The 26,695-nt window shown below is 32.6% G+C and overlaps 1 protein-coding gene across 14 annotated transcripts in view; it reads left to right on the forward strand.

Annotated features, from left to right (window-relative positions):
- Nucleotides 1-26,695, forward strand: part of LOC145314724 (uncharacterized) — a 215,204-nt gene that overhangs the window by 13,374 nt on the left and 175,135 nt on the right. For 13 of the 14 annotated variants that reach the window (XM_080154756.1, XM_080154757.1, XM_080154758.1 and 10 more), the window contains exons 3-7: nt 3,181-3,269; nt 3,814-3,907; nt 12,287-12,380; nt 13,376-13,493; nt 25,999-26,088. In XM_080154756.1, the coding sequence (XP_080010882.1) occupies nt 3,181-3,269; nt 3,814-3,907; nt 12,287-12,380; nt 13,376-13,493; nt 25,999-26,088 (485 nt within the window). Of the gene's footprint in view, nt 1-1,609; nt 1,656-3,180; nt 3,270-3,813; nt 3,908-12,286; nt 12,381-13,375; nt 13,494-25,998; nt 26,089-26,695 lie in introns of all 14 variants that reach the window. The other variant, XM_080154764.1, reaches the window with a different exon arrangement.

The raw sequence follows: 26,695 nt of genomic DNA on the forward strand, positions 1-26,695 counted from the left end.
TATATTTTAGAATAGATTTACCATAATTGATACAATTAGTAACCCACATCATCTATAGAGCTTCAGCCTAGGCTCACATGGTTTTATTATCATAAGACAATTCTATATTTTAGAATAGATTTACCATAATTGATACAATTAGTAACCCACACCATCTATAGAGCTACAGCTTAGGCTCATATGGTTTTATTATCATAGGACAATTCTATATTTTAGAATAGATTTACCATAATTGATACAATTAGTAACCCACACCATCTATAGAGCTACAGCCTAGGCTCATATGGTTTTATTATCATAGGACAATTCTATATTTTAGAATAGATTTACCATAATTGATACAATTAGTAACCCACACCATCTATAGAGCTACACAGCTTAGGCTCACATGGTTTTATTATCATAGGACAATTCTATATTTTAGAATAGATTTACCATAATTGATACAATTAGTAACCCACACCATCTATAGAGCTACAGCCTAGGCTCACATGGTTTTATTATCATAGGACAATTCTATATTTTAGAATAGATTTACCATAATTGATACAATTAGTAACCCACACCATCTATAGAACTACAGCTTAGGCTCATATGGTTTTATTATCATAGGACAATTCTATATTTTAGAATAGATTTACCATAATTGATACAATTAGTAACCCACATCATCTATATAGCTACACAGCTTAGGCTCACATGGTTTTATTATCATAGGACAATTCTATATTTTAGAATAGATTTACCATAATTGATACAATTAGTAACCCACATCATCTATAGAGCTACAGCCTAGGCTCACATGGTTTTATTATCATAGGACAATTCTATATTTTAGAATAGATTTACCATAATTGATACAATTAGTAACCCACATCATCTATATAGCTACACAGCTTAGGCTCACATGGTTTTATTATCATAGGACAATTCTATGTTTTAGAATAGATTTACCATAATTGATACAATTAGTAACCCACACTAGAGCTACAGCTTAGGCTCACATGGTTTTATTATCATAGGACAATTCTATATTTTAGAATAGATTTACCATAATTGATACAATTAGTAACCCACACCATCTATATAGCTACACAGCTTAGGCTCACATGGTTTTATTATCATAGGACAATTCTATGTTTTAGAATAGATTTACCATAATTGATACAAGGGGGGGGGGGGGGAGTTCTGACACATTTGCGTAAACCTGGTATATAGGCTTTATCTTTGGACTGAGAGGATAGGTTATTAGGGATAAAATCATTCTTATATGATGAATTTTCCCAAGTTTTAAGATTTTTTGGATAGGCCTCCAGGTTCCAGAGCTCCAGGAATCCAGGTGGTCTCTGTACAGATAAAAATGAAAAAAAAATTTTTTTTTGAAGAGTTAAAAGTCAGCTTATGAAACAAAATATGCATGTGTTTTCTTCAAATATGTGAATAACATTCAAAAAGACTTAATAAACTTACCAATCAAGTGCAATGAAAGTCCCAAGAGTTGTTAAACATACAACTTTGGGGACTAGTGTAAAAAAGCGCCCTAATGTCCCCTTCCTCCATGGTCCCCAATCTCCATGGAGAAACATAGTAAAGCCTATCCTAATTCTAGGGCTACCGGATTAATAAGCTGGTGCCAATGGTATTCCATCTAATAGGTAAATTACACAGAAGATGGACAAACCCTATTGTTTTGTTTTCCCCCCATAAAGTATTGTATTGTTCTTGTTAGGGCTGTCAATCCGCCCAATTTTTGGGTCGGATTCTTACAAAAATCCGCTAAAAAAGCGGATTGCGGATTCTTCTTTATTTTGCGGATTTTTGAATTTGGATTCGGATTGACAGCCCAAGTTCTTGTTACCCTGATAAAAAATTTAGGACTGGAATATGAATATTCTAAAAGCTTTCTGGTGCATCTATACCTAACCCTTATATGTGAAAATTCATTTGGGCTGCATGTAAACCTGTTTGATATATTAAACGCACAGCTATCTTATTTCCTCTACTATTTTTTAGTAGCGAAGCTACTCTATTCTATAATTCAGTTTGTACGTCTGTTAGGCAGTAACGCTAAGCAGAGCTGGATCTTTAAATCATTTTAGTGGTGAGCCAGATCGGGGTGAGCCGAATTTCAGCCAATCACAGCGCGGCATTTCATAAAATGCTGTGCTCTCATTGGTGGAAAGTTGGCTCACCCCGATCTGGCTCACCACTAAAATTATTTAAAGATCCAGCTCAGGAACATTTGATAATCCCGGCTGCTATATAGAAAATCTCTTTTGTTTTTGTTTGAAGATGTTTCTTTCCACAGAGCATCCAGTATTATACTTTGTCAGTCGGCCTGTCGGTCATATAAATACCTTCTTTTATGAAGTTTTTGTGATTTTTCTTTAATTCTTGTGTTCTTCTTTCTTTTTCTTTCTCTCTTTTAATATGACTAAACAATTACTCTATAATTCACGTAGTCCGATCTGTCATTCAATATTTTTTTTGTGCTTCTCTACTTATTAATGTTGTCTTCCTTATTTTCATTTCAATTCTTGTTTAGTTTTAACATTTACCAGACAATGTTGTAGCTTTTAACTCGAAGGCATTATACAATTTTCAGGGCAGATCCTTATACCATTGTTTTGAGTAAGGATTTTGTGTTTAAACCTGATGCTTTGTTTTGTTTTCATTGTTTTGTGTATCCCTATTTAAACATATTTAAATTTTTCTTCTAAATATTCTTAAACCAAATTGTTTTTATACGTTAAGGTTCTACGTAAAATTTCTATTTATAATATCCAACTTTATGTGATGGAAATAGAAGCCCAACCGTCGTAATTAATTTTTCATGCACCGAAACCGATCAATTGGATTAGAACCGGTTCTCAGGCATACTGAAAAATCATGTATAGCATCGTATTACAGACAGTTAACTACACGAATATTGAAATCAATATAATAAAATTATAACCAGTTTTGTTAGACCGGTTTTATGGCCCTTTGAGCCTCACAACCAAACTGGTTTGAATCTTATTATTTTTTTTTATAATCGCGGAAAGCTGTTTATAATACGATGCGATAAATAATAACTATTACATTTTTCAAACCTTCTTTCTTTCATTCTCCTCCTAAACCATATCATGTTAAAATGGTCCTTTATATTTAAAACAAACTCATCTGTGCTTTTATTTGTAGGACAAGCTCGATGCCTTGTTTCCTCGGTGTTCCCCGAAAACTCCTGGAAATAGCAAACCACTCCCAGGAGAATCTAAGAAAAAGAAAAGGTTAGTAGTCAGGGATCTAAAGGGATAAGACAAGGGCCGATAAATTGTTGTACATCCCTAATGATGATAAACAAAACTACCCCTATTGTATATTACAATTAGTGGTTGAGACGTTCGAACACTCAACTTAATAAATCAACTAATCAAAATTCACTGGAGCTAAAATATTGATTAACCAATAGGTAAGAATACTCACAGTAATAAAGAACCATATCGGTTCAGTGGTCTGCGAGATCCTTTGCTACAATCAGACATACAAACACACCGATAAACATACTGTTACTTTTCAACAAGGACTTTATTTTACCTTTATTTAGACCATGAAAGTAAAAGAATAGAGTGGACACGAGCTATTTGTAACTCTACCCACGAGTTGGGGACCCTGCCTACTTTCAATTTGGGCTTTGAATATCAGCCATTAGCGTCTGAAATTTAAACACAGTCAATTCGCTACAAAAGAGCAGAAAGCAATGTACTAGCAGACGAAAAAGGTCCCCACCACTTGGGTCATCTATACTTATTACTTATATACATTTATTTTTAGACCTGAAGTAAAGAATATGAAGCTTTCAACAAATCAGACTTCTCCATCCAATTCAAGACAACATTGTGATCTACCACCACCTATAGATAGTAGGGTAAGTTCTTCAAGGATATAAAGGGATAAGACAATTCAAGACAACATTGTGATCTACCACCACCTATAGATAGTAGGGTAAGTTCTCAAAGGGACAAGACAATGGCCGATAAATTGATGTACAACCCCAATGATGATAATCACAAAAACCCTGTAGATTAAAATTATTGTTCGAAATTTGAACACTCAACTTGATAAATCAACCAATCAAAAATTCATTAAAAGTCTCCAAAGTTGTTAAGCTAACGAGTAAGAAAAGGTTACTATAAAACTTTGGAGACTTGTGTAATAAACAGCCTTGTTAGAAATTGTTCTAAATTTTTTGATGACTGCAGTTTCCAGATAGAATCAGCCGTCTTTTTATAGTAGCTAAGCTACGGTTGATTTTGAGCCTCAGAAACATCAGAAACAGTCCGGCTCTGCTATAGATGTTCTTAAAGACTGTCTTTTGTTATAAAATACAAGTAACGACTGAGAGCTGATACCTAGGTACTAAAAAATCTTTTTGAAAAACGCCTTTTCTAGCGTTTGCCTAAAATAAAGTAAGCATTAAAACTATATTTATTATCTTCAAAAAGATTAGTTTTTCATCATATTCTATAAGTGAAAACGTCCTTTATTTCAATATTAGTATCTGCTATATATATTTACAGAAGGCTATGGCAAATTATCTTAAACTAGCGCGCCCCTAGCATCTAGGGGGTCTAAATTCGAATGGCAGTAAAATAGCCTAAAACCATACCTAGACTTATTTTTAAAAATTAAACAGCCTAAAACCATCTCAGAGCCCACAATAGGCTTCACTGTAAAGAAGAACCATATCGGTTCAGCGGTTAGCGAGATCCTTCGCTACAGACAAAAAAAGCTTTTTACTTTATATTAAAGGACTAGCGGCTTCGCCCCTAGCCTCTAGGGGCATTGCCCCAAGAGGTTTGATCAACCTAATTTTTCGTAGTTTAGATTTAAAAAGAAAAAGTAAAAAAAAATTTTTTTTTTGGGGGGGGGTATTTTTCATTTTTTGGGGGGGTTGGGGGTGTCCCACCCCCCAAGAAAATAGCTTAAAACCATCACTGGACCAGTAGGTATATTCCCTGAAGAGTAGAGCCCAATCAGTTCAGTGGTTACTGAGATCTTAAGCTTCAGACGGACAGACAGACGGACAGACAGACAGACAGACATCGTTCTACTTTGTATTATAGATATGAGATCTAGCTTGCCCTAGCCATTGCAAAATACGCTACCCAAGCTGTAATCTATTGTCATTTATTTATGAAAGTTTTCTATGGCTAAATATAGTACCAAACTCTGGAATAAAATTCTATTTTTATATCTTAAATAGACTAAAAGAACATTTTATGTAGAGAAATGACATCTACTGTTCGACTAAACTGCTTCATATTTCCTTATTTCATTTTGGGTGTTTATGGAAAACTACAAATATTTTACAAAATTGAATATTATTAAAAAGTTTGTTTCCAAAAATCCCTCTTCTCTTTTAAGTACCGATAATAAAGTACAACTAAATCAGAGAGAGGACACTGGTCTGTTTATTACACTAGTCCCCAAAGTTTTAAAATAACGTGTTCTTATTCGTTGGCTTAACATAAGATACTTTAGTTAATTTTGATTGGCTTATTCATTAAATTGAGTGTTCAAACCTTTCAACCACTTATTTTAATGTACAGATGGGTTAATTTTGTGTATAATCATTGAGGATGTACAATGTACATCCATTTTTCGGCCATTGTCCTATCACTGTATAACTATAGAATACAACCTCTCTAGGTACATTTTAAAAAAAAATATTAGCTTGATTAAATTAACGTCTTTTTGCCTATCTGTTATTTGATGAAAGAAAAACATTGTTGAATGTATAGAGTATTTAGGGATACAGGGATGTGTAAATTAAAGATTAATTGATCATAATCATATCATTTATATTACACTAGCAGCCACGCCTTCTAGAGGCCTCTAGGGGCACTTAAGGGAAAGTGGGAAGGGGGGGGGGATGGAAGAGACAGAGGGATAAGCCGACCCTATCAATTATAAAACTATAAGAAGTTTCACTGTAAAGCAGAACCATATCAGTCCAGCATTTAGCGAGGTCCCAAGCTTAAGACATCTAGTTACTTTTATATAAGGATTGAACTATGCCTGTTACCCTGAGAGTACTATATTATATGTCAGGGATGAAGGGGACGTTGGGATATTTATTACACTAGTACCCAAAGTTTTATATTAACAATTTCTTATTCTTTAGGTTAAAAACTTTGGGGACTTTTTAATTTTGATTGGTTGGTACGTTTCATCCAATAATTGTAATATAGAAAAGGGATAATTTTGTGTATTACCATTTGGGATGTACATCAATTAATCAGCCATTGTCTTATCCCTTTAGATCCCTGACTGTGTATGTAGAGTGTTGCTGAATAATCAAATTATAACTGGGAATAAAATGGTATTGCTTGCTTCTTATACCAGATTAACTTTGTAAAAAGGGGAAATTTTAAGAATATTGGGTTAAGGCCCCAAATATTTTTATACTTGAAAAGGAAGTTAATTTTAGGATAAAATATAAATTGTGAGTGAATGGCAGGGAGCTAGGGAGGGGACTGGTTGTTACACTGGTCCCCAAAGTTTTATGATAACATTTTCTAATTCTTATCGTATCTTAATAACTTTAGTTTGGTGACTTCCATTGAATTATGATTGGTTGGTTCATTAAGTTACGTGTCAAACGTTTCAACCACAAATTGTACAAATTTACAGAAAGGGTAACTTTTTGTATCATCAATTTATCGGCCATTGTCTAATCCTCCTCCCCTTGATGGGAATATTGTACTTTTTCAGTGGTAATCGGAATATATTAATATTCCAATTATTAACAAATAAATAATTCAAACAATGATTCTGGCCAAATTGTTAATATTTAGTTTTTTCGTGTTGCTTTTTCCTTAATAAAATAAATAACATAACAAGGATCTAAAAGGATAAGACAATAGTCGATACAGTACATTGCTAAAGATGACACACGAAGTTACTCCTTCTGTAGATTACAATTAGTGGTTGAAGCGTTAGAACACTTAATTCAATAAACTAACCAGAAGTTTCCAAAGTTGTTAAGCCAACGAATAAGAAAACGCTTTTATAAAACTTTAGGGGCTAGTGTAATAAACAGCCCCCTCTTTCTCTGCATTGATATACATAACATTTTCACTTGTGTTAATATAAATATAAATTATAATTAATCCGCGAATATTTTTTGTGAAGGTTATAATTTTGTGTACAAATATACAATAATACTATTCATTACTAAGCAAAGGGGATTATCCATACACAAATACCCTTCATACATAACAGATAAACAGAGAGAGAGAGGGGACAATGGGCTGTTTTTTTACATTAGTCCCCAAAGTTTTATATTAACGCTTTCTTATTCGTTGGCTTAACGACTTTAAGGACTTTTAATGAATTTTGATTGGTTGGTTTGTTAAGTTGTGTCCAAACGTTTCAACCATGTTGATTGTAATCTACAGCAGGGGTAATTAAGTGTATTATCATTAGGGATGTTCATCAATTTATCTTTAGATCCCTTGTATTAACTTGTTAAATAGTACCTGCACTTTTAGTTTTAATATTTAAGACGGGGTGATATTTTTTCTGCATTATTTTTTTACCATCTATAATATCTTTAAATAATGCAAACCTCCCTCTCATTTTTTTTAATTGAAAAAGTGGGGGGGTTACCAATGCTCAACAGACACTTTGTTTGAAATCAACGCAATTTAAATCAAAATATTGCACAAAAAAAATTTTTTTGTCACTTTGTCTAAACACTACCCTAGTATGTTATAAAGATAAATATCCATTACCCAACTGAACTCTTTTCTGTAAGAGAGAGCAGGGATCTAAAGGGATAAGACAATGGCTGACAAATTTATGTACATCCCTAAATAATGATACACAAAATTACCACTTCTGTAGATTGAAATTAGTGGTTGAAACGTTGAACCCTATCCCTACTTCCCTGGAAGCCAAGACTCTTAATTAAGAATAGTTTTCTTTTTTGTTTAGTTTACTTTGTCTATTAGCAATTTTCAACAAATAATAAACAATCGAATCCGGTGGATAGGAACCGGTTCTCATCCATACGAAAAAACTATGTCTAACATCGTATTATATCCAGCTTTCTACGAATATGAAAATGTACAATCATAAGATTGAAACCAGTTTTTTTAGCCGGTGCCTTCGGCACTTTGGGGCTAAAAAACTAGTTTTAATCTCATAATTGTACATTCTATATCCGCGGAAAGCCGTTTATAATACGATGAGAGAAATAACTATTCCAGTATCTCTTCGAAACCGATTAGGTAATATCGTGTGGATTTTAACCGGTTCTTAGCCATACTGAAAAATTATGTATAGAATCGTATTATATCCAGTTTTGATATCTATGAATATAAAAATGTACAATCATAAGATTGAAACCAGTTCTTTAGCCCCTGCCTTCTGCATCTGAGGGCTAAAAAACTTGTTTTAATCTTATAATTTTACTTTTTTACATCCGCGGAAACCTGCTTATAATGAGATACGATAAATAACTCTTCTTCTAGATTTAGTTTTTAGCAGTTTCGCCATTTATACCATAAGTCTAAATGTCAATCCGTTCGTCTGTCCTTCTGCCTAAAACTTAATTTAAAGATTCCAATGACAAAACTTAACCATTAAAACCTTTTAGAGTTATAAACTCTGCTATTTAATAGCTTTTAAAATGGAAGAGTAAAATTAATTATTGACTATGATTAGGTTGCACAAAGTATCACGGTCCAAACTCTTCCACCAATAATTTTGATCTACAGATGGAGTAATTTTGTTTTTTATAATTGATGTGTTCATTAATTTATCGTCCATTGTCTTATCCCTTAGGATTACTTTGATTTTAAGATTTGAAACGTTATTAAAAGCAGTGACGTGCACAGGGTTTTGTCAGGGGTGTAAACCCTTGGGGGGGGGGGGGGGTGAGATAGAGAAGATGCAAGGCATACCCAATTTAATTATTAAGGGGCGTATTGACACCACCCATATGTACACTTATGATTTAAAGATATCACATAAACAAAAACTAAAATGATTTCTTTTATACATTTTGTTAGCAAGATATTGTGAGAAGTTTTAGTCACTTGTTAAAAACTTTTATATTCCTTTATTACATTCTTTACCTGGCGTAATTTAAACAACTTTTTAATATGTATGTGTATGTGTGTGTGTGTGTGTGTCAGTCTTCTTTTAAGTAGCGAAGCTACTGTATATCTCAATTTATCTTTCCTAATGTCCTCTCTTTATAGTGAAGTGCGTTTTACTCGAATTCTATTAGAGATAGAGAGCTGATTTTGTGTGTGAATTTTTTTTAACGAAGAGTTTACTTACCTTCTGGTTCTTACTGTACGTCGAGGGACATAAAAGAAATAAAATTTACTTGGCTTCTATTGAAGACAATCAAGCTACTGAAACTTTTATTTTAGTAAGTACTTAATTAATCTACCTAAGATAAGCTGCTATTGTTTTTCAGGGATCTAAAGGGACAATTGCCGATAAATTGATGTACATCCCCAATGATGATACACAAAATTACCCCCTTTTTATGTATGTCTGGATTTTGCAAAGACGAATGATGTCATCCTTGTTCATATGTATATTAGGGTGGGTCGATTTTGGAATTTCACATTAGTAGACATTGGCAAGGGTTACTGGGCCATTATAAAACCCTGAGAAACTTGAAAGAGGTTTTTTAATCCAAAAACAACGGGCGCGCGGGGGGTATAAAATGTGCCCGCACCCTTATAAAACCAAAAATTGAAATCCCTTCAAACACAGGCATGTTGCATATCAAAATGACTGCATTGAAATGCTGATTACAGATCTGAAAACCGTTTTGAAAAATATTGATTCAGTCTGAAATGATTTTCAAATAACCTACCAAAATGAACAATTTTGACTAAATCAGCTGTTTTTAGGTACTTAATGAGATCTTATTCAAACTAGGAGCAATATTTTTAAAACGGTTTTCAGATTCGTAATCAGCATTCCAATGCGGTCATTTTGATATGCAACATGCCTGTGTTTGAAGGAATTAAAATTTTTGGTTGTATAAGGGGGTGGGCACTTTTTATACCCCCTGCGCGCCGGTAGCCATAAGAGCCAAGTCACTTTTGAAACTTGAATGGGGCTTATCATACATATATATGACTTCCGCAACTTATGAAAACAATAAAATCTTAAAAAAAGGGGAAAATGGATTCACCCTAATGTATATACGTCAGAGGCAACTTCTTTTTACAATTTATATTGTATTTTTAATTAGAGAGAGAGGGGGGACAATGGGCTGTTTATTACACTTGTCCCCCAAAGTTTTATAATAACGTTTTCTTATTCGTTGGCGTAACAATTTTGGTGACTGAATTTCGACTGGTTGATTATATAAGTTGAGTGTTCAAACGTTTAAATTACTAGTTTGAATCTACGTAACATCATGGGGATGTACAACAATTTATCAACCATTGTCTTATCCCTTTAGATCCCTGATTTTTAATGTTAACTTTAAGAGAAAGAAAAAACATTACAAACGTTTTGCTTCTTATTTTTCCATTGATATTTTCTTTTCTTTGCCATTTTATTTATGTTTTGTTTATTTATTATTGTATTAAAAATCCACGAAACTAATTTTTAATAAATTTTCCTTGTGTGTGTTTTTGTTTGGTGGTGTGAAATAAAAATATTTGACTCGATCCTTTTAAGACGAAGATGGATTTTTAAGTAAAATTCCTTTTTTTCCTTTTGGAGCACCAATAAACCCCTATTAAAAAACCAATAATGATAAACAAATTTAGCCCTTTGGTATATTCAGAATTATTTTTTTTATAAGTAGACAACTATTTTGATCCAACCAATCAAGAAGTAAAAATGTATCCACAGATTTTAAAGCTACAAAAGTACGTTGTTATAAAACCTTGGGTACCAGTGTAATTAAAAGTCCAATGTCGTCTCCAAAACTCTTACTTTTAATGAAGAATTTCAAAACACTAAAACCTATGAGAAGGGGACATCTATGCTTCACTTAAAAAATGGATCGTACTGATTTATCAGCCATCTCACTATGCCCCCAATGGATGTAGAATACACGTGGATATTATAACAGGAGAAAAATTATAGTCAATTTAGGTTGCAATTTTCCCTCCCTTTTATTGGTCGGGTCGTTTATCCAGTACGATGGTAGGGAATGAGGTAAAGGAGAGGGATGTGGGAGATGGTTATTTTAGCCTGTTATAGAGTTCACTTTATTATAGAACATGAAAATCTGATGTAAGATCCAAGTAATAATATATCCATTATACCCCCATCTTTTAAACTTGTCATCCTTCTCTTGAATGTAAAATGTTGGTAAAATGTGTTACTAACCTTTCAAGCCCTTGAAAGTTTCAGCCATGCAGGGATCTTAATGGATAAGACAATGATGTAGATCCCCAATGATCATACACAAAATTACCCAATCTGTAGATTACAAATAGTAGTTGAAACGTTTGGACACTGAACTTGATAACCCAACCAATCAAAATTCAATAATAGTCGCCAAAGTTGTTAAGCCAACGAAAAAAAACCTTTGGGGACTAGTGTAATAATCAGCCCAATGTCCCCTCCCTCTCTCCCTGGAGCCATGGTTTAAGTTTAACCAAATGTTGAGTAAAGTTTTTTTTCTCCCCAGTAATCTCTTGATGATTAAGAGTTTTACGTGCTTCAACATTATTTTAATTCTTGCCAAAAAGTTGAATTTTATAATTAAGTTAGTTAAAATATTGTTTCTATGAAGAGTATTTCAGAAATTTAGATACTTCTTTTTCAGTATTGCTTGGAAACCGATTATTAACCGCAGGATAAGAACCAGTTCTCAGCTATACTGAAAAATCATGTAAAGCATTGATTTACAGACAAAAACTGGTTTTAATCTTATATTTTTTATTTCAATATCCGCGAAAAGCTGTCTATAATACGATGCGATAATAACTATTATCATTTGCATATAAAAAGGAGAAAAAACCTATTTTATAAAGTAGTAGGTAAGGTGTTTTGTCTAAAACTTAAGATTCTTAAAAGTAATGTACGGATTGTCGTTATTGTAAATCTTCACATTGGTACAGGGGTGGTTTTAGGATATTTTCTTCCCTTCTCTACCTACCCCTTTTATACAGAGCTTCTAAATGCTTGGGACGCTTAAAATTACTAGGTTTAAGTATATGGTTTGTACGTTATAGAAAAAAAGTATTTGATGGCTTGTATCAATGAAATCTATTCCATAGAACTACCCCTTTAATTATGCTTTTTTTAGGAGGACCTGATGTCACACTCAGATCCTTACCACCCTGTGTACACCCCTAGTAATACTAATACTAGGGGTACAGCTAGGATACCCTATACTCCAGGTATTATATCTATATATATATATGTATATATATCTAGTATACACCCTAGTAATACTAATACTAGAGGTACAGCTAGGATACCCTATACTCCAGGTATTATATCTATATGTATATATATATATATCTAGTACACCCCTAGTAATACTAATACTAGAGGTACAGCTAGGATACCCTATACTCCAGGTATTATATCTATATGTATATATATATATCTAGTACACCCCTAGTAATACTAATACTAGAGGTACAGGTAGGATACCCTATACTCCAGGTATTATATCTATATGTATATATATATCTAGTATACACCCTAGTAATACTAATACTAGAGATACAGCTAGGATACCCTATACTCCAGGTATTATATCTGTATATATATATATCTAGTATACACCCTAGTAATACTAATACTAGAGGTACAGCTAGGATACCCTATACTCCAGGTATCATATCTATATGTATATATATCTAGTATACACCCTAGTAATACTAATACTAGGGGTACAGCTAGGATACCCTATACTCCAGGTATTATATCTATATGTATATATATCTAGTATACACCCTAGTAATACTAATACTAGGGGTACAGCTAGGATACCATATACTCCAGGTATTTTGTTTGTGAGTTAACCTGTTATATCTTGAGACAACTAGGGGCACTTGAGGAGTGGAAAGGGTCGAATTCGAAAACCCAATTTTTACTTTAGTTTTATTAAGAAAAGTAAAAAAAAAATGTGGGGGATTATTTTTTTCAAGGGGCGATTTCTCTTGAGAGGGTGGTAATACCCTTACACAAAATAGTTTTAAACCTTTCCAAGGTCTACCCTGTGAAGGATATCTATAAATGTTTAGCGGTTAGCGAGATCCTTTGGTAAAGACAGACAAACATCCTGTTACTTTCTTAGCTTTGTTTAAGTCTTTCATGTATTAGGCATGAATTAATACCATTTAATTTTAGTTCAAAATTAATTGAATGAATGTTTCTGATTCAGAATACAGCCTTAATCTGCAGCCTGGGCACGGGCTGGGGACCAGTGGTATCCGGCGCCATGGATATGTCCAGGATCCTGACAGCAGCTACAACGAGGCTAGGGAGGAGGCATATTCAAGGTTTTTAATCACGGCATCCACCCCGCCATTGTACAGTGCTGTCTCTTCAATAAGACATACCTAGTCAGCTGATTGTTTAGTGTTTTTTTTTGCATGAGTTTCATTACTTTTTTTTATTTTTAAGTAATGCAACTCTATAATTTACTCTAATATGAATGTTTGTTTCCAATGGTTTTAAATCTGTTATAAGCCTTTTTCTAGGTTTAAACCTACATAAATATAAAAGAGAGGGTCATTTTCTCGCGGAATTTCGTAAAGTTGGGTGTTGGGTTTTTAGTCAAATGCTCTTATTAAGTTAAAGTGTTCTTAATTATAACCAAACGTTTATATATGAAATGGTCCATAATTAAGTTTAAGGTCTTTTTCTAAAAAATACCTAATTAAGAGCTGTTTGACTTAATAAGTGTTTTGACTATAACCCAACACCCAATTTTGCGAAAGTTAGCGAAAAAATTACCCTCTTTAAATCTAAGGTTTTTGATAGCCTTCAGTTTTTGCGCTATTTATGGATACTGTCCTTTTTTCAAAGAAATGTGCAGAATGATAAATAATTAAAAAGATAATATAGAAGAAAAATGAAAAGTACTATCAAACTTTTATTTATAATCATCTATTTTAAGAACTAGGAAACTTCTCAATTTAAAATAAAACATCTGCACATATCTTTTACCATTTATTTTATTTTTAGACTATAGTTAAGTTATTTTTGTTTTGATATTTAAGTTGTTTTTAAATTATGTTTTTATCTGATTTTCTTACAAAAATACTTAAGATCTGACGAAATAGCAGTAATCTAATACTTTTGTTTCTTTGACATTTCCTGCTTGCAAAAAAAGTAATTGATTAACAAAAAAAGCTGAATTATTTATCACAATTGGCATTATACTTAAGAGCTAGGGAGGGAGGGGACATTGGGCTGTTCATTACACTAGTCTCCAAAGTTTATAATAACATTTTCTTATTAGTTGGCTTAACAACTTTAGAGAATTTAGTATATTTAGTATGGGGTCTTTTAATGAATTTTAAATGGTTAGTTCATTAAGTTGAGTGTCCAAACATTTCAATCACTATTTGTAATCTACAGAAGGGGTTATTTTGTGTATCATCATTAGGGGTGTGCATCAATTTATCGTCCACTGTCTTATCCCTTTAGATCCCTGGTATACTATATAGAGCTGTGTAAACAAAAAGAAGTATAAGTAAAATAATAGAATTCATTGTCTCAACCAAGGCCAGACCTAATCCTAGTATTTTCCTTTTCATCTGAATAGGTTTAAGGACCCCCCCGGCCCCACCCCCCTCATACACCTTCTTCATTTTTCATTTTTGCTGTATTTAGTGAGAAATTGGCAATCCATTTATATATTGAAAGAGTAAAAGGCATGCAAATGTGTTTAGTACTGTAATAATTCAAAATGAAATTGAACTTTTTTGCTTTAAAACTTTCAATGTCTTCGAAAATTGAAATTTAATTGATAATAGGTTAATAGTTATTAGCTAGACATAGTTTTTTCGTATTCACGAGAACCGGTTCCTATCCACCGGATTCAAATGAATACGAGAAAAAACATTCTAACCTTTTATGATTCTTCGGCTAAATAATACAAAAATAGCTGTCTGACCTTTCCATATTGGTTGTCCGTGAATATGTAAATGGGGTATTCCTGTCCAGTTTTTTGTTTAGGAATGAATATTCATTCCTAAACAAAAAACTGGACAGGAATATCATTCTCATTTAAACAAAAAACTCATTTTTTTATGCTAAAATGTGGTTTAATTTTGGTTTTTAATTTTCATTTATTTCCCGGCTATGAAAAAAGGAGGTTATTTTCTTTCTTTTAGTAATTAATAAAAATTCAAAAATCTTCCAAAAAAAATTAAAAATCTTCTAAAATCATACCGGGGATATAAATGAGATACCAGGGAAATAAATGAATATTTACATCCACTATTTAAGGGGTTGTTTATATGGGAATGGAAAATTAAAAGAATAATATCTGAAGAACCAATATGGATAAAGAGATATATGTTTGATTCTATAATTTTAATTCTCGTTTCATGGGAATTTTTTGTATAAACCTATAGAAGATATTATTTTAGACTTAACTCTAAAAAGTGGTTTTTTTTGGGAGGGGGGCGGGGTATTCTATTATGGGGACCAATTTCAACATTCTAGGATATTATCCAAAGCCTTTTGTGCCATTAATGGGTTAAATAAGTATATTACAGTATTGTATATTATACCAAGGCTAGGATTAAGTCACATACAAAATTACATTGAAATAAATCTTGGCTCTTTAATGGTCTTTTATAAACTGGTGTCTTCGCTCTCAGAGAGAGAGGGGTTGTTTATTACACTAGTCCCCAAAGTTTTATAATAACGTTTTCTTATTTGTTGATTAACAACTTTAACGACTTTTACTGAATTTTGATAGGTTGGTTTCTTAGTTGAGTGTTCAAACGTTTCAACCACTAATTTTGATCTACAGTAGAGGTAATTTTAGTGTATCATCATTTGGGATTTACATTAATTTATCGGCCATTGTCTTATTCCTTTAGATTCCTACTTCGCCCCGTGTAAGGATTCAAGGAAACCTTAATTTATCCCCCCTCTCATTAATAGCTTAAAACCTGCTCTAGACCTTTAATAAACTCTCTTGAAAATTGTTAAATTATTGATCTAACTGTTTATGTTATCATATTGACGCACAGATTACAGATTGACAGAAATCCTTTTCTATTTTTTTATGCAAATTTTTTTTTGCAATCTACATTCTACATCCCTTGAATCCGCCATTGTCTGGCGCTAGAATGCGGCAAAATTGTAAAGAGTTTCTTTTCTTCTCTTTAATTGTGTACAATACATCTGTAGTATTAAACAATCATTTAAATTTTAAATCAAAATTGAAAAAAAATACAAAGTTTGAATCCTTTATACATTAATCTGAAAGTTTCCATTTGCCAGAGTATTCCTTATTATTGCCAGGGAGGATGAGGACTATAAATTACATTGGTACCCAAAGTTTTATAACAACGTATCTTATTCATTGGCTTAAAAACTTTGGGTATATATATTGAAATTTAATTGGCTAGTTTTTAACTTTTCAACAAATAATTTAAGTCTGCAGAGGGGTAATTTTGTTTGTCATCATGGGGGATTTAATCAAATTAACGTTCATTGTCTTATCCCTTAATATCCCTGCCTATTGAAGAGCATGCTGGTAAGAATTGATTTCTTATCTTTGGACAAAGTTTAAATTGAAAAAAAAATATTTTAAATGGCAGGTATCTAAAGGTATAAGACATAGGCCGATAAATTGTTGTACATCCCAATGATGAGACATAAAATTACCCAGTACATTCAGTGGATGAAACTTTTCGACACCTAACTTAATGAACCAACTAATCAAAATTCCTTAGAAGTCCTTAAAGTTATTATAAAACTTTGTGAACTAATGTAATAAACATCCCAATGTCCCCTCCCTCCCTGAGTTTAAATGGTGAATGAACAGTTTAAAACTTAAATCCGTCCAGGTGATAGAGGGTGGATCATTTAGGATTATTGAAGGAAAAAAGTTTGATTGTGAATTTGAAATATTTTCATTCTTTTTTTAAGTTAATCCCCAAAAATTAATGATTTTTTTCACAAAAATCAGAGCTGGATCTTTAAAAGCGTAGCCGTTGCCGTAGTCGTGGTCAGAGTTACAGCCAACAACCTAATAGCGATCTTTAAATCATTTAACCACGCGTTGCCGTGGCCACAAAAAAACAATGCAATCGTTAAATCATATTGGCAACGCGTAGTCATAGTCATAGCGTGGTTAGCCACGCTAAAAGTAGCCACAGTCCGTTAGTGTGGCTAAAGCGTTGCTAAAGCCACGAAGACAGCTGCTTTTGATAATTTTAACGTAAAACCATTGAAAACGTAAATTATAATTGTTAAATGAATGTATAAATAATTGTACATTGAATATTTTATTTTAAAACTATCATAAAAATATTTTAATTGTGGTTTTTATAAATAATAAAATAAAAGTAAATTATAAAAGTTAGGATGTAGTTTATTTATATGATGTATAAAATAACGTACGGGCATGGAATGATTAGTTAATATTGAACTGTCACGTATGGGTATTGGGTAATACTAATAAAGTATGTTGCCTGTGTTACATAAAGAGACAGTTTTTAGGAAATTAATATGATAAAACTATAAATATACTTAAATTAAATTAAATTCTTTTGGGGATTTATTACTGCAATATTATTGATAAGGTTGGAATATGATTACATTTTTTAAATTTTAGTAATTGAATGTATTTTTTTATTTATATTGAATTTATTGGACTCTCCCTTTGTCTTGTGTGTAGTGGCTGTCTGTCCAGCCGTGCTGGGCAATTGGCCGGGCGTGCAATGTCGTGCTGTGCCGTGCCCCGGCACGATATAGGCCATACCAGCCGTAGTACCAACTACATTGGATCATGCCCTTAATAATATGTAAATATTACAAACATTTAAAATGTGTTATTAAAATAGTAATTTTGTATAAAATATAATTTCATTTCTTTGATGAAAATAATTTATTTTTAGGTGGGCCATAAAAGATTTTAGATATCCATAATTCTAGGATAGCCAGCATTGCACTTCTGTAAAATCATTTAAAAATCCATGTTTTATTAGCAGCACTGTGGCGACGACTACGGCTACAGCTACAGCTACGAATACGACTACGACTACGACTACGACTACAACTACAACTACAGCCATGACTACGGCCACGGCTACAGCCACGCCAACGGCTACACATTTAAAGATCCAGCTCTGATGTTATGTGGTTTGTTTCTTTTTTTGTCTTTGAAAATTATAGGAAAAAGTTTTATTGTAATTATGGAATATTTTGGTCAGAAAGTTGTAATCTTATTTATAACTAGGTATCCTATAGGTACTAAAAAGCAGTAATGTTTTTTTGTTTTTCCTTTAAGATCTCGCTAGCCAATACTTGATCAAGTTCTCCATTTTAGGTACCAAGATGGTTTTAGGCTAATGGATTTTTAGATTTAAAGTTGTTAGGCCAACGAATAAGAAAACGTTATTGTAAAACTTTGCAAACTAGTGTAATTTTCAGCCCTCTGTCCCCTTCTTTCCAAATAAATAAACATTTTTTAACATCATGATCTTACATTAATATTTTGTCAAAAATACAATCTTAACAATAAAAGGTGGGATGAAAAGCAGGGAGGGAGAGTACATTGGGCTGTTAATAAACGTTTTCTTATTCGATGTCTTAACAGCTTTTGGGACTTAAGTAAGTTTTGATTCGTTGGTTAATTAGGTTTTCGAACGTTTTAACCAACAGAAGGAGTAATTTTGTGTGTCAATGGGAATGTACAACAATTTATCGGTCATTGTCTTATCCCTTTAGATCCCCGGATGAAAATTGAATTTCACCCGACTATTGTAAATTTGAATGAGTTATCCAATAACTGGAAATTAGATATTTATATTATTATATTCCTACACACATATATATATTTCAGGGAGGGAGGGGACAATGTGCTGTTTATTACACTAGTCCTTTTAGTTTTTTTTTATCTTATTCAGTGGCTTTACAACTTTGGGGACTTTTCTTGAATTGTGATTCTTTGGTTCATTAAGTTGAGTGTCTTAAGGTAATCTACAGAAAGGGTAGTGTTTATGTATCATGATTGGGAATGTACATCAATTTATTGGCCATTGTCTTATCCCTTTAGATCCCTGCATGTATTCACCAAATATGAATTATTACAATTTCAATATATTATGTTCAACCATTACCACACAGGATATAGTCATATTTCAGGAAGGGGAACTATAATCTACCTGCAGAATAATTATGTTCATAATCATTAAGAATGTATTTCAATTTTATTCCAATGTCTCATCCTTTATGAATTCTTAAATTCTGTCAATTCAAATGAGCTTTGCGGAAATGAATTTACATTGAATTTAAATATGGCTAATACACACACTGTCATACACACACACACCCTCGCACACACATATACTGTCACACACAAACACACACACACACTTCAAGTGTGGTAATTATAAATAGAGGTGGCGGCTATTCCCAAAAAATAAACCTCAATATTATTTAAAAGTCATTAAACACTAAAGTACACAAATAATACTTGCTTATTTCATACTGTTACATATTCTTTTTTAATTAACTTTAAATTATAACTTTAGGTACTTTGTAAGATAATCATTGGTTAGCTTAAACTTTTTAAAACTAAAATTAAAATAGTGGGGTCGACTACCCCCCCCCCCCAAAAAAAAAATCAAACCTCTTGGGGCAAAGCCCCTAGAGGCAGGGGGCGAAGCCGCTAGTATAATAATAAAGCAACAATTTAACTAATTTACTATTACTTTTCTTTCTTATTCCTTAAGATCCCTGGTTATAACCCACATTGTGACAATATTCAATGAATGGTTTAATCACTTTACAACTTTGTGGGACACTAAAGCCCCCCTCCCCCCCCTTCTCCCCTTTCATGAATTATATAAATAGTATAGATACATTCTTCAGATAACTACCTGGATCCCGTGTTGGGGACCTTTTTCGTCTGCTAGCAAACTGCTTTCTGCTCTCTTGTAGCGACTAGGCTGTGTTAATATTTCTGACACTAATGACTGATATTCAAAGACACTATTGAAAGTCGGCACAGGGTCCACGAGGTGGGGACATACAATTATTTAACCCCTACCGCCTCTTTTGTTTTACCTAAATTATATCACATGAGTACCTAATATATTTACAAGTTGGTGGGGGAATTATTTGGCCAATAAAGATTGGAGGGTTACTGCCAACTGAAAGTGGCAAGAGAAGGTTTTGGTTGCCGAGATAAATTTATTCAATACATAACATCAATACAATACAGAGGTGTACACAGGGATCTGTAGGGATAAGACAATGGAGGATATATTGATGTACACTCCCAATAATTCCATACATAACATAAATACAATACAGAGGTGTACACAGGGATCTGCAGGGATAAGACAATGGAGGATATATTAATGTACACTCCCAATAATTCCATACATAACATCAATACAATACAGAGGTGTACACAGGGATCTGTAGGGATAAGACAATGGAGGATATATTAATGTACACTCCCAATAATTCCATACTTAACATCAATACAATACAGAGGTGTACACAGGGATCTGCAGGGATAAGACAATGGAGGATATATTAATGTACACTCCCAATAATTCCATACATAACATAAATACAATACAGAGGTGTACACAGGGATCTGCAGGGATAAGACAATGGAGGATATATTAATGTACACTCCTAATAATTCCATACATAACATAAATACAATACAGAGGTGTACACAGGGATCTGCAGGGATAAGACTATGGAGGATATATTAATGTACACTCCCAATAATTCCATACATAACATAAATACAATACAGAGGTGTACACAGGGATCTGTAGGGATAAGACAATGGAGGATATATTAATGTACACTCCCAATAATTCCATACATAACATCAATACAATACAGAGGTGTACACAGGGATCTGCAGGGATAAGACAATGGAGGATATATTGATGTACACTCCCAATGATTCCATTCATAACATCAATACAATACAGAGGTGTACACAGGGATCTGCAGGGATAAGACAATGGAGGATATATTAATGTACACTCCCAATAATTCCATACATAACATCAATACAATACAGAGGTGTACACAGGGATCTGCAGGGATAAGACTATGGAGGATATATTAATGTACACTCCCAATAATTCCATATATAACATCAATACAATACAGAGGTGTACACAGGGATCTGCAGGGATAAGACAATGGAGGATATATTAATGTACACTCCCAATAATTCCATACATAACATAAATACAATACAGAGGTGTACACAGGGATCTGTAGGGATAAGACAATGGAGGATATATTAATGTACACTCCCAATAATTCCATACATAACATCAATACAATACAGAGGTGTACACAGGGATCTGCAGGGATAAGACTATGGAGGATATATTAATGTACACTCCCAATAATTCCATACATAACATCAATACAATACAGAGGTGTACACAGGGATCTGTAGGGATAAGACAATGGAGGATATATTAATGTACACTCCCAATAATTCCATACATAACATAAATACAATACAGAGGTGTACACAGGGATCTGCAGGGATAAGACAATGGAGGATATATTAATGTACACTCCCAATAATTCCATATATAACATAAATACAATACAGAGGTGTACACAGGGATCTGCAGGGATAAGACAATGGAGGATATATTGATGTACACTCCCAATAATTCCATACATAACATCAATACAATACAGAGGTGTACACAGGGATCTGCAGGGATAAGACAATGGAGGATATATTAATGTACACTCCCAATAATTCCATACATAACATCAATACAATACAGAGGTGTACACAGGGATCTGCAGGGATAAGACAATGGAGGATATATTGATGTACACTCCCAATAATTCCATACATAATATCAATACAATACAGAGGTGTACACAGGGATCTGCAGGGATAAGACTATGGAGGATATATTGATGTACACTCCCAATAATTCCATACATAATATCAATACAATACAGAGGTGTACACAGGGATCTGCAGGGATAAGACAATGGAGGATATATTGATGTACATCCCCAATAATTCCATACATAACATCAATACAATACAGAGGTGTACACCACAGGGATCTGTATGGATTAGACAATGGAGGATATATTGATGTACACTCCCAATAATTCCATACATAACATCAATACAATACAGAGGTGTACACAGGGATCTGCAGGGATAAGACAATGGAGGATATATTGATGTTCACTCCCAATAATTCCATACATAACATCAATACAATACAGAGGTGTACACAGGGATCTGTAGGGATAAGACAATGGAGGATATATTAATGTACACTCCCAATAATTCCATACATAACATAAATACAATACAGAGGTGTACACAGGGATCTGCAGGGATAAGACAATGGAGGATATATTGATGTACACTCCCAATAATTCCATACATAACATCAATACAATACAAAGGTGTACACAGGGATATGCAGGGATAAGATAATGGAGGATATATTATTGTACACTCCCAATAATTCCATACATAACATCAATACAATACAGAGGTGTACACCACAGGGATCTGCAGGGATAAGACAATGGAGGATATATTGATGTACACTCCCAATAATTCCATATATAACATAAATACAATACAGAGGTGTACACAGGGATCTGCAGGGATAAGACTATGGAGGATATATTGATGTACACTCCCAATAATTCCATACATAACATCAATACAATACAGAGGTGTACACAGGGATCTGTAGGGATAAGACAATGGAGGATATATTGATGTACACTCCCAATAATTCCATACATAACATCAATACAATACAGAGGTGTACACAGGGATCTGCAGGGATAAGACAATGGAGGATATATTGATGTACACTCCCAATAATTCCATACATAACATCAATACAATACAGAGGTGTACACAGGGATCTGCAGGGATAAGACAATGGAGGATATATTGATGTTCACTCCCAATAATTCCATACATAACATCAATACAATACAGAGGTGTACACAGGGATCTGCAGGGATAAGACAATGGAGGATATATTAATGTACACTCCCAATAATTCCATATATAACATAAATACAATACAGAGGTGTACACAGGGATCTGCAGGGATAAGACAATGGAGGATATATTGATGTACACTCCCAATAATTCCATACATAACATCAATACAATACAGAGGTGTACACAGGGATCTGCAGGGATAAGACAATGGAGGATATATTGATGTTCACTCCCAATAATTCCATACATAACATCAATACAATACAGAGGTGTACACAGGGATCTGCAGGGATAAGACAATGGAGGATATATTAATGTACACTCCCAATAATTCCATATATAACATAAATACAATACAGAGGTGTACACAGGGATCTGCAGGGATAAGACAATGGAGGATATATTGATGTACACTCCCAATACTTCCATACATAACATCAATACAATACAGAGGTGTACACAGGGATCTGCAGGGATAAGACAATGGAGGATATATTGATGTACACTCCCAATAATTCCATACATAACATCAATACAATACAGAGGTGTACACAGGGATCTGCAGGGATAAGACAATGGAGGATATATTGATGTTCACTCCCAATAATTCCATACATAACATCAATACAATACAGAGGTGTACACAGGGATCTGTAGGGATAAGACAATGGAGGATATATTGATGTACATCCCTAATGATAATAAATAAATTACCGATTCTTTTGTAGATGAAAATTAATAGTTTTGTGTGTTGGAACCAACCAATCAAAATTTCCCATAAGTTTATAGCCATCAAATAAGAGAACGCGTTTCTAAAAAATAGTTAAAATTGCAATCCTTGTTTTTAATTGAAAACTTTTTCACTCCCTCTTTCTTGCTAACCTTTTACTTACCTTAATAGAATTTTGCTCTTCAAATATTGCTGATCAGATGTTTTAAAAAAACTGAATACAATAAAAAAAATTGGAGTAAAGCATCTCTATAAGTGACAGTGTCTGTTCGTCTGTAGGGAAAAATTTCGTCTCGGGAATCTAAAGGAATAAATGGCCGAAAAATTGATGTACATCCCCATGATGATACACAAAATTATTACCACTTCATTAGATGATAATTAATTGTTGAAGCAGTTGGACACTTCACTAAATTCAATAAAACCCCAAAGTTGTTAAGCCTAAAAATAAGATACGTTATTATAAAACTTTGGAGACTAATGTAATAACCAGCCCAATTTTCTCTTCCTCCGTGAATAAATTTGTTAAGCTTCGCTACTTTTGTACGTGATCGACATTTTTTTTCTTAAAAAAAATCCTGAATATCTGAATTTTATTAATATTTCTTGTTAATCTTATTCTTTAGAAGTGTTTTTAAACATTTCCAAAACAATTTTTAAAATCATATAGTACGTACATTTTTAAGTTTAAATTGTATTTCATGCTAAGTTATGGAAGTCAGATAAAATCATAATTACTTTGCTCTAATTTTTATTTTGTTAAAACCCTAATTTTGCCCATTATTCTCAGGAAGGAAGGGGACAATGGTCTGTTTATTACACAAGTCCCCAAAGTTTTATAATAACGCTTTCCTATTTGTTGGCTCAACAACTTTGGGGACTTTTATTGTTTGGATAATTAAGTTGAGTGTTGAAATGTTTCAACCACTAATTGTAATATACACTGTGAGGTAATTTTGTTTTACATCATTGGAGATAAACATTTTATCGGCCATTGTCCTATCCAGTTAGGTCCCTGTACTATTCTTATGTTATTCTTATAAATTTATGTTGAGCATGTTGGTTAAACTGTTTTTTTGTGCTGTAGTTGTTTTATTTAGTTTCTATGCAGTTTATTTGAATTATGTATTTTGTTTGCCATTTATGTTTTTATTTTGTAGTACTAGTATTATTGCCTTTTTAGTTATAGTATTTTTCTTAACATGTTTGTAGCTTTGTTTTTGCACTTAAATTATCTTTTTTTTTTGAAAATCAAATACAATAATAGGTTAGAAAAGGGGTAAAAGAAAAGAAAATTATAGTTTAAGCTAACACATACTATGGATCTATTATATTGGGGGATGGGGACCTTGCAAATTTAAATCATGGGAAGGAGCCAATTAATCGATTAGGGTCCAATTTTCGACTTAAGCTTAGATAGACCCAAACTGTCAGTATGCAACCACAAAAAAGGCTTAAATCTAAAGTCAGATCCCCCCCTTCCAATGATGAAAATATGCTCATCCCACTTCATTAAAAAAATGGTTATATTAAACGTATATCAAGATGAAATTCTTAAGTGTTTTACAAAAATTATGCACAAATATGTACAAACAGTTAAATATATCTAAAAAATCTACTTAAAAATTGAATAACTATTTATCTGAATGATTCAAATATTTGAAAAGATATTGAAAAATATTTTCCATTGCCATAGAAGAGATAGAAATTGAATGGAAGGAATTTAATAATTTATTAATATTTAAGAGAGGGGGGAATTTTTATTTTCTGAATGCCAAAGCTTTTGTTCATTGTTGTTTATTTTGTTAATTTATTTATTGTTATGCTTTTATATTTTAAAATATGTGTTAAATTTTCTGTATTCTTAAGATTACATAAGCTTATCAGTAATTAATTTTAAAATTAAATGAGTAAAAGACTGAAAATTTAATATTTTTTTATATTATTTTCATATCATAATCTGTATTAAAAATCAATATTTTTTAAGTAAACATACATTGACTGGCTAAGACTGAAACTAAACACTTGAGAATAAAAATATTTATCTAAAACAGACTAAAGTGAAGCTTGGGGCTATTTTCAGAGAATCCGAGGCCTACCACAGAAAAATAGAGAAAGCTGGCGGGTTAGAAATTATTTCTAAGTCTAGGAGCACACGTAGAAAACGCGCCAGGTACTATTTAAATTTGGTTACAGACAATAAAATTAAAATTATACTTTTAATAGGTTTAAAAATGGATTTAAAAAGATGTTAGGATCGATATTTTTAAGGTTGAAAAAACAATAAAAACATTATGTTGAGTTATGTAGAATGTAGATATTTAATTCACAGTATTTAAATTAGATACCTACTTATTATTATAATAAATAAAAATATGGAGTAAAATATTTAGAAATGTAAGTAATTGTTAGTATAATGTTCATTTAGGTTAATTACTAGAATTGTACTTTTTTTCTTCAAAAATTCAAAATAAGATAAGCGGAGCAATTAGATAAAAGATCATTTTACAACTTTTTGGCTAAGACATTAATTTCTTGCTTCGATATAATCTAAATATGCTTAAATAGCATATTTAGAATTGAAAGAGCAAATATTAAATGTCTTTATATCGATATTTAGTGATAGGTTTAATAAGGTTTCTATTTTAAAAGAATGTTTTAATATCAAACTAAGATCTTCATGGGTTAAATACATTTTATAAAAAAAAATAGTATATTTCATATTCAGTAGGTATGTTTCAAATGTCATTTATGAAATTTTTATTCCATACTTTTGCTTA

This window comes from Acartia tonsa, chromosome 3, assembly GCF_053477335.1.
Source record: "Acartia tonsa isolate MP-2025a chromosome 3, ASM5347733v1, whole genome shotgun sequence".
Taxonomy (NCBI): Eukaryota; Metazoa; Arthropoda; class Copepoda; order Calanoida; family Acartiidae; genus Acartia; species Acartia tonsa.